Source organism: Enoplosus armatus, chromosome 9, assembly GCF_043641665.1.
Source record: "Enoplosus armatus isolate fEnoArm2 chromosome 9, fEnoArm2.hap1, whole genome shotgun sequence".
In the NCBI taxonomy this organism is placed as follows: domain Eukaryota; kingdom Metazoa; phylum Chordata; class Actinopteri; order Centrarchiformes; family Enoplosidae; genus Enoplosus; species Enoplosus armatus.
Genome location: NC_092188.1, coordinates 2,512,132 through 2,525,414, shown reverse-complemented (window position 1 = coordinate 2,525,414; position 13,283 = coordinate 2,512,132). Strand labels below are relative to the sequence as shown.

The 13,283-nt window shown below is 42.2% G+C and overlaps 1 protein-coding gene across 1 annotated transcript; it reads left to right on the top strand.

Moving 5' to 3' along the window:
- The first annotated feature begins 1,775 nt into the window (after positions 1-1,775).
- Positions 1,776-12,251, top strand: tlr18 (toll-like receptor 18). The gene is made up of 7 exons (XM_070911757.1): positions 1,776-2,761; positions 3,296-4,478; positions 5,161-5,604; positions 6,344-6,580; positions 9,265-9,336; positions 10,976-11,116; positions 11,945-12,251. The coding sequence occupies exons 1-7, from the start codon at positions 1,776-1,778 to the stop codon at positions 12,155-12,157; spliced, it is 3,276 nt and encodes a 1,091-aa protein (XP_070767858.1). The 3' UTR covers positions 12,158-12,251.
- Positions 12,252-13,283: the final 1,032 nt, after the last annotated feature.

The window sequence follows — 13,283 nt, the reverse complement described above, 5'->3', positions numbered from 1 at the left end:
CCTAAAAACAACCTTTCACAATTGCTACATCATGTGCAAAAGACCATGAACTCTCAGTTGGGAACATCAGCTGAATGCTTTAAACACGAATGCATTTTAAACAGTCTGAGGCAAAATCGTATAGATTCCCAAAGCTTTGTATTTGCCAGGTGATATTACAACATCATGCGAGTAGTTTCATAAAGTCAATATTATTGATGTTCATCTAATCTACCGTCAGTTTCCAGGAACAGCTGTTCGCCGTTGACCAGATTAGATAGTTGAGGATTGTTTCTGTTTCCTCAATGAAGCAACTGCTGCTGTTTTCTCGCCCAGACAATTTTTATATGTCAAGGAAGGAAGATGATGGTCACACAGTAAACACAAGGTGGCATTTATTCATTCAAAGATTTATCTTGAAGAACATGTCAACAATGAGTCATTCGGATGACTGTTGACCTGGAAGGAATGAGGAGTAATGGACCAAATATTAAACGGATGCCTGTTGGATCACAATCCATCTAATTCCTTATTGCTCACATGGCTGAACATTTCAGTAATAGACATCTAAATAACAAAATACTGGTTTAGTTCATCTTAATTTAGTTGCGATTCCTCAACTCCCTGGAAAAGCTACAAACAATATTCACCATCTTCCCCTCAATGTCAAGTGTTTTGCAGCTGCTGCAAAGTGATTTTAATTTAGTTCTCATTCTGAATCAAACCTAAATGTATTGATCTCCCACTATGGTTTATTCTGGTAGTTGCCCAAGCTGTCACAGATTATCTAAAATAAATAAGGAAACAATGTTTTTCTACACTGCCCATATCCGCACAGACATAAATGTTTGTTCAAGTCACGTCACTTCTGGACTAGATAAAACTAACACTGTTTAACGGGGGTTATAAAGCTTGTATAGCCTTGGACCAGCAACATAAAAATGAAGGTTTAGGAGACAGGATTTGAGTCAGCACGCAGCCTTAAGCAGAAAACTAGTTTTAAGAGGGTAAGTACTGTGCAGTGCATAATGCAAGTGCTGTTGTACAGTTGGGGACTGAAAATGTCTATTTCATATTGATAAGTCTGATGTCTTTCTAAATGCAGATTTTCTGCCTGAGAGCGCACAATGACTGCAGAGTGTTGTGTGTAGCCTGTTGTCTTTTGTGCTTCTTGCAAGGCTCATTTCCCCTGCAGGAGAAACTAAACGTCTGCAAAGGCACATTTATGATTGAATGGGAAATGACAGAAAATTGACCAAAGTCTGTCTCATCATGCCTCTATCATCTTGATTTCTCTGTTTTCTCTCAGTGCTATATTTACATTTTGGGGGTTTACAGGAACTAGATGGCAGTTTATTTCAGAGAACTGGTGTAATGTTGTGGCAGCAATTTATTTTTGCTTAGCACAGAGAATGCAAGCTATACATCCTCCTCTGTTCTGCGGGGGGGGGGGGGAAATGTACTGGAAGAAAAGTAGAGACTGTCACAAAAAGAAAAGGAGCAGACAGCGTACCAGTATTTCAAACTTGTGCTTAAGCAAATGTACTTTCTTGCTTGGAAGCTCCGTCGTCGGTTTGTGAATGGATGAATGAGACCGATCTGTAAAGCACTTTGGGAGCCGTTAAGGTTGAAAAGCGATATATATGTGAAGTCCATTTTCCATTTACTTTCTGCATCTCTGAAGAGAGGCGTTAACAGTTTCATTGAGCTTCCAAAAACAATTTGTCAATGTTCTGCCACTTTTTCATTGGAATAAAGGATGAAATGCCTTTTCTTCTTTCTTCAGGTCTGTCATGATGATTTGGAAATTGGTTCATTTTAGTGCTGTCCTTCTTGGTGCACTCTCATCCCCAACGCCATCTTCACCCCCCACCATGAACACTGATGAGGGATCGTGTCGCATCTACAACTCTGGCCGCTCCGCAGACTGTCTGGGAAGACAGCTCGACAGTGTCCCATGGAGACAATTTCCATCCACACTGGAAAATATAGATCTCTCCTACAATAAACTCCAAGCTGTCCATGCTGATGACTTCCTCCGCCTCCCTCGGCTTCGCACCCTTCAGCTGCAGTACAATAACATTTCACACATTGACAATGATGCCTTTAAAGAAAACACACTACTGGAGCATCTTGACATCTTCAATAACTCCCTGCAGGAAATTCCTGCCACAGCTTTGACTCCTCTCTTGAATCTAAAAAAACTCTCAATGTCCAACAATCTTTACAAACATGCCACTTTGGCTGATAATTTCTCAAAATTTGTTAAACTCCAAATTCTGTCTATGGGTGGCCCTCTGGTGATGGGCCTAAAAAAAGCAGATTTTCAGTCCTTGAAGAACATCAAGTTACAAGGTTTTGCCATCAAATGTTCCTCCAATCTAAGTTACTACGAACCTGGAAGTTTAGAAGCCATCCAGACAAAGCAGATGGGCTTTGATATGGCCATAGATCAACGGCCAAATGCTCTCCTTCACATGTTACGTGACCTCGCCAACAAGACCTTCAGCGCCATCCAGTTCCGCAACCTCTTTGAGTTCATGTACTACATGGGAGAGGAGGACATTTTCCAGGGTTTAAAGGACATCACAGCCCATCAGCTCATCTTTCACAGAGGTAAATTCAATGAGAATCTCCTGAGGATGGCTTTAATTAACCTACAAGTTGCCCCTATCAAAAAGTTGAGACTTCAGTACATCGACTTTGCCCGTTCGCCCACATTTGTTGATAGCGGAGCAGGTTCCAGCATCACAGACCTGTCACTGGACAAGTTGGATCTTTGGTGAGTATCTTCTCATTTTGTGTGCCACGGCGAAATAAAATTAATTTGCTTGTTGTAATATTATATGTTGCTCGACTCTGCCCCATGATGTCTACAAGCAGTTAAACCATCAGTTCTAGTGTTGGTTGAGAAGTTTAACCTCACATAATGTAAGTTTAAGTTTAGTCTAAGTATTCAAGTCTTTCCACAAAAAAATGTTGAAACTGGAAACTGCACACATAACAAACTTCCTTGTAAGTATAGTGCAAAGGATTTTGCACCCAGGCTATGTAATACTCTGACTAAGCTCCTCCCACTGACTTTATAACATTTCCAGAACTGAACCATTTCTACTTTAATATCTAAAACAAACCATTTGGCTGATGTAGCGTGCTGGCAGCACTGCACAGCATAGTTTACAGCTGATTTGGAATATTACACCAATTAAACATAAAATTTTGGTTGTACCACATTTGGTACACAAGGCATATATATATATATTATGATTTTCAATGATAACAAAAAGTTTAAAAATTAAAAATCTCTTTCTTTTAGGTATATCAGCAATCCTGATGTGCTGCGATTTGACTGGCGCTTCACCTGGTTCAACAAAATTAAGGAACTGTCTATTCAGTACGTGTACTTCAACTCTGTGCCCTGCGATGCCTGGGTTGAGATGAGAGGCGTGGAGTTTCTGGATGTCTCCAATAATCGACTATTGAATCACTTCGTCTTCAACCAGCGGTGTGATTACAAGGGCACCATGCCGAATCTTCACACCTTCAAGATGAACACCAATGACCTGACCAGCTTAAAAGACCTGTCATCACTAACAAGGGAGTTCCAGCAGCTGCGGGTACTGGATGTGAGCAACAACAAACTGGGATCTGCTGAAAACAGTCGGGACTGCGTTTGGCAAAAAAACATCACTCGGCTTATCGCTCACCACAATCAATTCGTAAGTGAAGCCCTCAGTTGTCTGCCCACCACAGTGCACTACTTGGACCTGTCCTACTGCGACCTGGACCAGCTGGACATGATGTACTTTGAGAAAGCCACCAACCTGAAGGAGCTCTTGCTAAGTGGGAATAAAATCAAGTTCATCCCATCTAAGTGGGAAAGTCCGTCACTGCAGTCTCTAGCTTTGGATGGGAATTCGTATGGTCTCATTAGCAAGGAATCCTTCCAAGACATGCCTCAACTGTCTCAACTGAGGGCAGGGAACAATCCTTACCATTGCACATGTGAGCTGCATGCTTTCGTCCAGGACACAATATCAAAAGGAAAGGTTAACCTCACAGACTGGCCTTGGAACTACAGGTGTTACCACCCAGAGGCCTTTCTCAACACAGTCATAGCCAAATACTTTCCAGGACAAGTGGCTTGTGATATCAGACTAGTCATCATCATCTGTGTTGCGACCACTGCAGCTGTGATCTTGATATTGATGCTTATTTGCTATATTTTTGACCTCCCATGGTACACAAAAGCCACGTATCAGATCATCAGGGCCAAATACAGAGCTCACAAGGAAAAAGCAGCAGGGGAATTAGAGACTTTTACTTATCATGCCTTCATATCCTACAGCCACTCTGATGCAGACTGGGTGAGGGACCAGCTCTTGCCCTGTTTGGAGAACAACAGGGACCCCTATCGTCTGTGTATTCACGAGAGGGACTTCATGCCAGGAAGGTGGATCATCGATAACATCATTGACAACATTGAAAGCAGTCGTAAGGTACCAAAATGTAGTTTTGTAACTGTGACAGTATATAAAGACTTGCAGAATTGTTTTTGCATACATGTTCAACATAAAGTTTGAGGGAAAATACTCATAGTGAAACCTACCAGCTAGTTTGGGCAGACACACTTTTAGGAACTAATCTAGTTCAGCTGACAAGGTTGTGATGGTAAAATCACCAACCAGGCCTGCTCAGTCTCTCCTGTTGAGTCTCAAGCAATGCTTCCTTCCAGGCTGTGTATAGCGCGTAAAAACAAAACATCTTCCAACCAAGTGCTTTAAGTTACTAATGTTTTAGGACTGGCCCATGGTTGTGGTTTACCAACCCCTTATAAAAACAAATTGTATTTACAGATTTTGATAGTGACAAAGGAAGTGCTGGATCCAATCAAATAGGTGCCGGTCCCAATCTGGGAGGTCTCAGTTCCTGTTCTGGCAAGATCCAGCAGAAATGAAGCCAGTAGTCAGCCTTTGTGGTGGTAATACATGCGATTCTGCGTGTTAAATTGGTGTCTAAGAGACATGGTGAGAGAAAGCTCTTGATTGGCTGCTTTACATTGAGTATCACCCTAACCAGCACAACCCATAGCTCACCATATCATCCATGTGGAAGACAATATTACAGTGCAATTGTAATCCATGTTTTCTTTTCCTTTCTTTGTCATTCCTCCCTCCCCAGGTAATATTTGTCCTCTCCCGGCACTTCGTTAACAGTGACTGGTGCAACTATGAGCTGTACTTCGCTCAGCAGAGAGCAATGGGAAAGACCTTCAGTGACGTCATACTAGTGGTGAAGGAGCCCATTGACCCCAGCTCGTTGCCCAGCAAATACTGCAAGCTTAAGAAGATGCTGAGTACCAAGACGTACCTGGAGTGGCCCCAGCAGGTCAACCAGCAGCCGTTTTTCTGGGCGCAGCTGAAGAGTGTTCTTGGCAAGCCAGCAATGACCAGAGAGGGGGGCCACAGTGTGAAGAGAAGAACCTCATCTATGGGAGGTGCTTCTGTGATTGGGCCCCCCGCAGACGATAGAAGGCCAGAAGTGGCAAAACCAAATGCGGACAAAGAAGCAGAACCCACAAGCAAGAGAAATGATGAGCTGTCAAATCAGAGACGAATCCCTGTGGTGGCATTTTGACCAAAAGGTTAAAAAATAAAGATTGTATGATAGCTCACATTCCTTCAGTGTTGTCTCCGTGAAGGCCTGAACTCAGGTGACCTTTTGTGTGCAGGTTATGTCAAGCTGGGAGCAAAAGTCAACCTCTCACTACGATGACAGACAATAACACGACCCCTCCCTGCCCACGGCACTCTGTCACGTCACCCCCGAGGGCCGAGCTGATGCCCTCTGCTCCGCTGTCCCTCTAAGCGCCTCAGACCGGCGGCCCTGCTGACAGGCGCTGAAAGGACACAAACTCAGAGGCTCAAATGAGATCTCCCATGTCGCGCTCCGGATAACAAGCGAGGTGCCAGGAAGATGTGATGACAGGAGCCACATTGTGAAAGGACCGTGCTCTGTTACATTCTTTGCCCTGAGAGGTTTGAGATTATGAATGTTCCGACTCTGATAATCCACGGCCACGTCGAAGGCCACACAGGCCATATAATACCGATACTTCACAGGAGTACAATGTGGGGGAGATTGGTAATATCAATAGGAAAGGTTTACCTCACAGACTGGCCTTGGAGCTGCAGGTGTTACCACCCAGAGGCCTTTTCTCAACACAGTCATAGCCAAATACTTTCCAGGACAAGTGGGTATGAGATCAGAATAGTCATCATCATCCACTGCAGCTGTGATCTTGATATTGATGCTTATTTGCTATATTTTTGACCTCCCATGGTACACAAAAGCCACTTATCAGATCATCAGGGCCAAATACAGAGCTCACAAGGAAAAAGCAGCAGGGGAATCAGAGACTTTTACTTATCATGCCTTCATATCCTACAGCCACTCTGATGCAGACTGGGTGAGGGACCAGCTCTTGCCCTGTTTGGAGAACAACAGGGACCCCTATCGTCTGTGTATTCACGAGAGGGACTTCATGCCAGGAAGGTGGATCATCGATAACATCATTGACAACATTGAAAGCAGTCGTAAGGTACCAAAATGTAGTTTTGTAATAGACTTGTACATGCCAGAATAGAGCATTACTGGTACTGTTACAGTATATAAAGACTTATATATTGTATATAACCAGAATTGTTTTTGCATACATGTTCAACATAAAGTTTGAGGGAAAATACTCATAGTGAAACCTACCAGCTAGTTTGGGCAGACACATTTTTAGGAACTATGTTATTCAATCTGAACTAGGTTGGCGATGACAAAATCACCAACCGAGCCTGCTCAGACTCTCCTGTTGACTTTTGTGCTTTGAGTTGAGCAGGGCTTCCTTCAGGACATTAAAATTAAACGTCTTCCAACCACGTGCTTTAAGTTACTAATGTTTAAGGATATGGGACATTGTTGTGGTTACAGTGGTTTACCAACCCCTCATTGATTTCCCATTGGCACTTCCTCTCTGGGAATGTGAGTGTAACCTTGTGGTTATCATCTGAAGGAAGCAACACTGGTTGCCTTCCAATTTGTCACAGAAAAAATATGACGTCTTTGCAGCTTGTTTGTGTTTATTGATGAATTTGAATTGAGTTGAGCTCACACTTGTGCCATGATGGTTTATGTTTCTTGAAAGCATTTTGGGGGGGGGGGGGGAACATTCAGTGTTGAGTCAGTATTGTGCAACAATTTAAGGTAATCTGCAGAGTTTGCAAGTGGCCAGTAGATGACACTCTTGAACTTACTATTTTCTGGTTGATGTTGTCATTACTTTTCCATAAAGTGAGAGGGAGACAGAGAGACAATTAGAGACAGAGAGACACATAGAGAGGGAGACAGACAGACAGACAGACAGACAGAGGGAGAGTCTCAGCAGATGATTGATGTGACGCCACTCAGCTCGGGGTGTGTTTTCTAAGTACAGACAGCATGTCAGAAATCAATGATGAATTGGTTTGTATTCACATTAATAATGAGTAAACATGCCACACAAGTCTTCAACACAGCATATATGAAATGTTCTATGTATAAATGCATTTCCTGAATGTAAGGCATGCTGGTATGGAAAAGTGTGCAAAACAGACATGTTTATTTTTGGTGCAGACTCCTTGCATGTCAATACTTTCTGTATTTCCTGCTCTGGTTATAATATTTACAGTATGAGCCTCCTTTGTATTGTAAAAAGCCTGATGTTCATAATTCTTACAATGCATTGATGTATTATTGTGTAATCGAATAAAAACTGTTTTAGTTATGACTGTAGAAGTGGGATTATGTTGGATGCATGTCACCCATCCACTACTTGTGGATCTCTGCAGTTTCCAGGTAATAGACCAACTCTGGTCAGTAATCAGAGATGGTTGCTTTGGGTTCCCACATAAAAGAGCGATGAGAGGCTCTTTTTCTGGGTCACACATCCAGTCAGTCTCAGTTAATCAAGTCAAAGAAAGGGTTTCATCTTTAAACTATTACTTTTCCTCGAACCCAAGAATAGATATAATAGATATAATCTCTCTCCAGTCTGAGGAAGTTTCAGGTTTTCTTTAATAATGCGGACAAATTGTTGAATTCTGAAACATTAGTTTGCTTCAAGACAATGCCAGTCCATGAAAGACATTTTCCAAATCAGGGAAATTACTTCAACGAGGTGTTCAGACGTTGTGTATAAAATATTGTGCTGTGTATGTACAGTACATACAGCTGAAGAGCTACGCAAGCCTTACTAAATGATCTCATAACCACTGTGACTCTTTTTCTCTGTGCAGCACTGTATCAAATGTACTTTGGTTTTGAGGAATGAGGCCACAATTTTAATGTTTAACTGGAAGCATGCAAATATCCATAAAGCCTTTATACTGGTGAACTGGAGAGACTGATGTAAATCAGCCCTAATGGTTTGCATTCAGTGAAAAGAGGGTCTCAGTCTGACTGGCCTGCACTTAATTTGTATTGCTACTCATTCAAGCATAATCATTCCCTTAATTGCAAATGATGTTGCAGGAAAGCATTAGTCACACCTAATAAGCATAAGTGAGGCCTAATAAAATGAACAGAAGGAATGGCAGCACACAGACAGGAAAAAGGAAGGAATTGCTTCAGACTGATTCTTGTATTATTTGTCAGAAGATAGTTAATATCATCGGAGACAAATGTCTCTCATATTAATTAAGACATTTGAGAGTGCTACATTTGGCATATTGACAACAGGGATTTTGCAAAGCTCCTAAAGATAAAAGTGTGTGTTGAAAGCGACTGTTTATGCAATGGTGTTCTGTTTCCCTGGAAGGGAAGAACTTGACATTTTGACCTAAAGAGAGAGTTTGTTGTTTGAATCTTCTCTTAAGTGCCTTTCAACTTCAAACAGTGCAATCTATAATGAGTCTAGTGCAATGAATAACGAATAATGCAGTTATAATATAAGAGACATGTTGTTAATTGAGGATAATTTAAGCATTACAGTATTGAATTAGGGACTAAATCCGTTTCTAATTATTTAGGCTAATTGTTCATTGGTTTCTAACTAAATGTGTTTTTGTGTCTTTTTGAGAAATGTAAATAACGTCGGTAATGTCTGCGGTCCTCAGGTCCTTACGTGCCTAACTGGCAGGTGCCGCCGCCATAAAGCGGCCGTGGCTGCCTTACATGGCCGGGCGGCTCACCTGTGCAGCAGGTGATGCTGCTGCAGCCGGAGGGAGGCGCCTATCTGATTCTGATTTCTGTGCGCAGGTGAGAGGAGCCCATATAAGTGATGAGGCGAGAGCTGAAGCCGCTTCCACCAGCACCTGCTCAGGCGTCCAGGTGAGTTCCTGCTGTCTGATGTTTATTGGCGGAGGGCCAGAGGAGGGAGACAGGGTGAAACGCAGAAACTGACGCAGTGTTTCTTTTTTGTATTTGTTATTTCCGTGTGGCACCTGCGGTCTGTTTCTAACATCTCCAAAATGCTCGTGCTTTAGTCTCTGCCTCAGATAATTAACACCAGCTTGGAATCTGACACTCAGAGCCTTTTAATTAGCTCCCTGATCGCGGCAGGAATGAATGATTAACGGCAATTATCGAGACTAATCAAGGGAATGTGGCTCCGCATCATTCAGAGGAGTGATGTAGCTCTCAAACTGATTGAGAGTTAGTTATTCACACAGACAGACGAGAGCTCTCTCCTCTCCCAGATAGGAATCTTAATACAGAGTACAATATCATCCTCCGCATGAAGGCTTCAGCTAGTTTATGTAATGTAATGCTAACCAGGATCTAAATCTATCTTGCAGTATGTGCAACCTGCCCTGCAGGGGGGGGGGGTCTGTCCTTTGTCCTCTGCTGGTTCATGGAGGTGAACTGACTCAGCCCCCCTGTAGCAGCTTCTCAGGTGTCTGATGCAGGTGTAAGGTTAGCTATTCAACCCACCTGCATTTTATTGGGCCTCAAGCTGAGTTTGACAGACATCAGCGGCTTTCAGATGTCGTGTTCTACGTTCACAAAGGAATTTATTCAGTTCCCTCTATTGTGTTTCCCAATCAGCCGATATTCACTTGTAAATTCATTATTTGAGGATGTGTTTGAGTGGCTCACTCAGGCGGTTAGTAACATGTAGATGCATGTATGTAAAAATGAGTCCTGTAAACAAGTGTAACATGGTGCGTTTTGTTTATGTGCTTCGGACCAGAAGTCTGAACCCAGCAACAAGGTTTCTGGACTGTAAGAGTAAATGTGAAAGTAGCTTTTACACTTCAGTTCGATGATTAACAAGACATTTCAGTACAGACATGCAGTAGGTTTGAGTTCATTTACAAACTGTGTCACCTATCTGTCACAAAGCACTGAAAGTGTTAATGAACACATTAACACTGAGATATTTGAGATATTTGGAGGCACTTTGTTTTACCGCACTGCATAAAATGAAAGCATAGGTGACCTCGACTGACGGAAGTCGATGATTTGACAAAAGATGAACCTGAAAGCTGAAACGTGATAAAGCAGAATGTCTTTTATATTTTCCTTTTTTTGTTTTACTTTTCAAATTTTTGTTTCACTTTCAGAAAAAGTTTGCATCTGTTGTGCACCGCTACATAAAGACTTCCCTGAACCGTCTCACCCTCTGCCCTTCAACACCACTGCAAAGTAAAATCTTTGGCAACCTGATAATGATTTCTTTCTCCTGCCTCCTGCTGAAAAGTCATTTTATCTTCCTGCACTCCAGGATTTCATCTGCACCGGAGCTGGTGGAGGTGATGGATGCTGCTGGTTCTCTGCATACAGATCTGAACCACACGCTTTGATTGATCTGATCTTACTTACGATTTCTTCCTCTGTGTTCCCAGTGGAATCCACAAAATTGCAGTGAAATGCCATTTTCCTTATGACGTCAACTACTACATAAAATGTCTTTTTAACAGTGACTCTCTTGACTTGTCCTTCTAGGTATTAATTGTAGGACTGAAAAATGTGTTCCCACCTGCAAACAGCTATGGAGGGCCTCATCTCGGTGTTCCACTCTTATTCTGGAAAAGAAGGCGACAAGTACAAGCTGAGCAAAGCCGAGCTGAAGAGCCTGTTAAAGGGAGAACTCGCCGACTTCCACGCAGTGAGTTTCTATTTGTTTTAACCACGTAGAGGCCAGTTCATATTCTAGCAGGTAGGACAGCCCGTAAAGCACTGCATCGCCTCTTCTCCATTGGAAGGGCACCCTCGAGGGCACTTCACCATGCCCCCCCCCCCACAACCCGAATGACATCGACACCCCTAAAATTGCCGTAAAATGCTGCCCGATCCGTTCTGTTTGTGGGCAGGTTTTATTCACCAAAATGTTACCAAAGAGAGAAAAATTAATTTTATAGCACAGACGAGTTTAGCAGTGTCAGTTTCCATGTTAGGTGACCCGAGAAGAAAAACAACAACAAATATTAATACAGCTGCCGACAACGTGTCATTACAGCAGCACAGAAGAACAACTGTGACAGAAATAAAGAAGGAATGGAATGCTAAAAAGCTTATTCCGAAAACAAAGCTGTCCCTGACAAGAGGACGTGACAGTCAGGGAGACATTAAACAGAGTATTATTGTCTTCAGTGGGTGATTGTACGCTGAAGACTCTGAGGAAGCTGTCGGAGCTCTTTTCCCAACACCAAAATGAAAAGTATAAGCTGCTGTGCCAAAATATGCCAATAAAGTCTAACAAACCTTTCTCTAGATGATGATGATGGTGAAGAGTGTTAATTTTGCTTTATGTTTATTTTAGTTAATTCCAGTTTCATGTTTCAACTCCAAATTCATTCAGATTACAGAATTATAAGTAAGTCAAATCACTTTGGGAAGGACCTTTTAGTGTCTGCAGTTGCCATTAAGATTTGATCTTGAGAAACAATTTTCTCCTTGGTTCCATTTTTCTTCATGTTGCTTCTTCGTGTTTTAGGCCAGCAACGACCCCATGATGGTGGAGAAGATTATGTTTGACCTGGATGAAAACCAGGACGGTGAAGTTGACTTCCAGGAGTTTGTGGTTCTGGTTGCTGCGCTGACTGTCGCCTGCAATGAGTTCTTTGTCGACTTCGATAAGAGCAGCAAGAAAAGCAAGGAGGAGGACCCTGGTTCTAAGAAAGACTGCAAGTCTAATATTTCACAATAAATCAATAACCCTTTCTTTATAACAATGTTGGGGATGTAAAGGTTCCAGTCAGTCCTCGATCACAGCACCTTGTAATGTTGCAACAGATGCATCACGACTCGACGTGTCTTCCATCTTAATAAAGATGTTTTCCTGTTTCCACGTCTCTTATTTTGAGAAGCAAGAAAGAAATCTGTCTCCTCGGGCCAGTTAGTAGCATTTGAAGTGAAAAGACGCTCTGCAGGTTTACACCCATTCCAATGCAATAATATAATATAAGATATAAGACCTTTCAAAGCTTACCGGCAGCCTTGAGCACCACCCAGTGTCTGATTGGGTTAATTCACGTCATCCCTTCCTCCCAGCCCAACAGTGCGCTGTTCGTCCAGCAGCTCCGCTCCTTCTGTTTAGTTCTGAAAGGACGACGCTGTCCAGGCACATGATGACTGTTCATTTCAAAGAGAGAACACTGTAAAGTCACTTTGACTAGCGGATAAAATCTATTCATCTATTCCAGCAACACACTGCAGAGGCTTTCATGCAGTTATGGGAGCATTTGCAAACCATTTGAATTTACCTCTGACTCGATCTTGTCTTTGTATAGATATGGTTTCATTACATTCATACATCACATTCTTAATGACTCCTGGTTTGACCCTGAGTGATTCAATAACTACTAAAAGAAAAGATGAAAATGAATAATAATAAAGAGCACGCAGATGATCAAAGCACAGGACTTTGTGTTGGAGTGTTTCGTTTTCTCTACAACATGATACCATCAGTGTTTACAGATGATACAAACACAACAGTTTCACAGATTCAAACGTACGTTTCAAGTTGCTCATTTAGTCCAGTAGCAGAAAAAGGTCATTAAAATCACCGTCCCAGTTTTCATTTAAACTCTACAATACAAGAAATTTAGATTCTGAAAATGTGGGTTTTGTTATGAGATATTTAAAGAGAAAAGAGCCCTTTGCTGAAGACTTGAAGGTCTGTATGGTAATAAGATGCTGAGATTTCACTACAAAAACATCTAAAAAGCTGCTTAATAAAATGCACAGCTTGACACAAACTCCAACACAGACGTGTGACGGGGTCACAGAGCCTGACGGAGGTGGCCTTACATCATCTGTCGCCATCAACACAA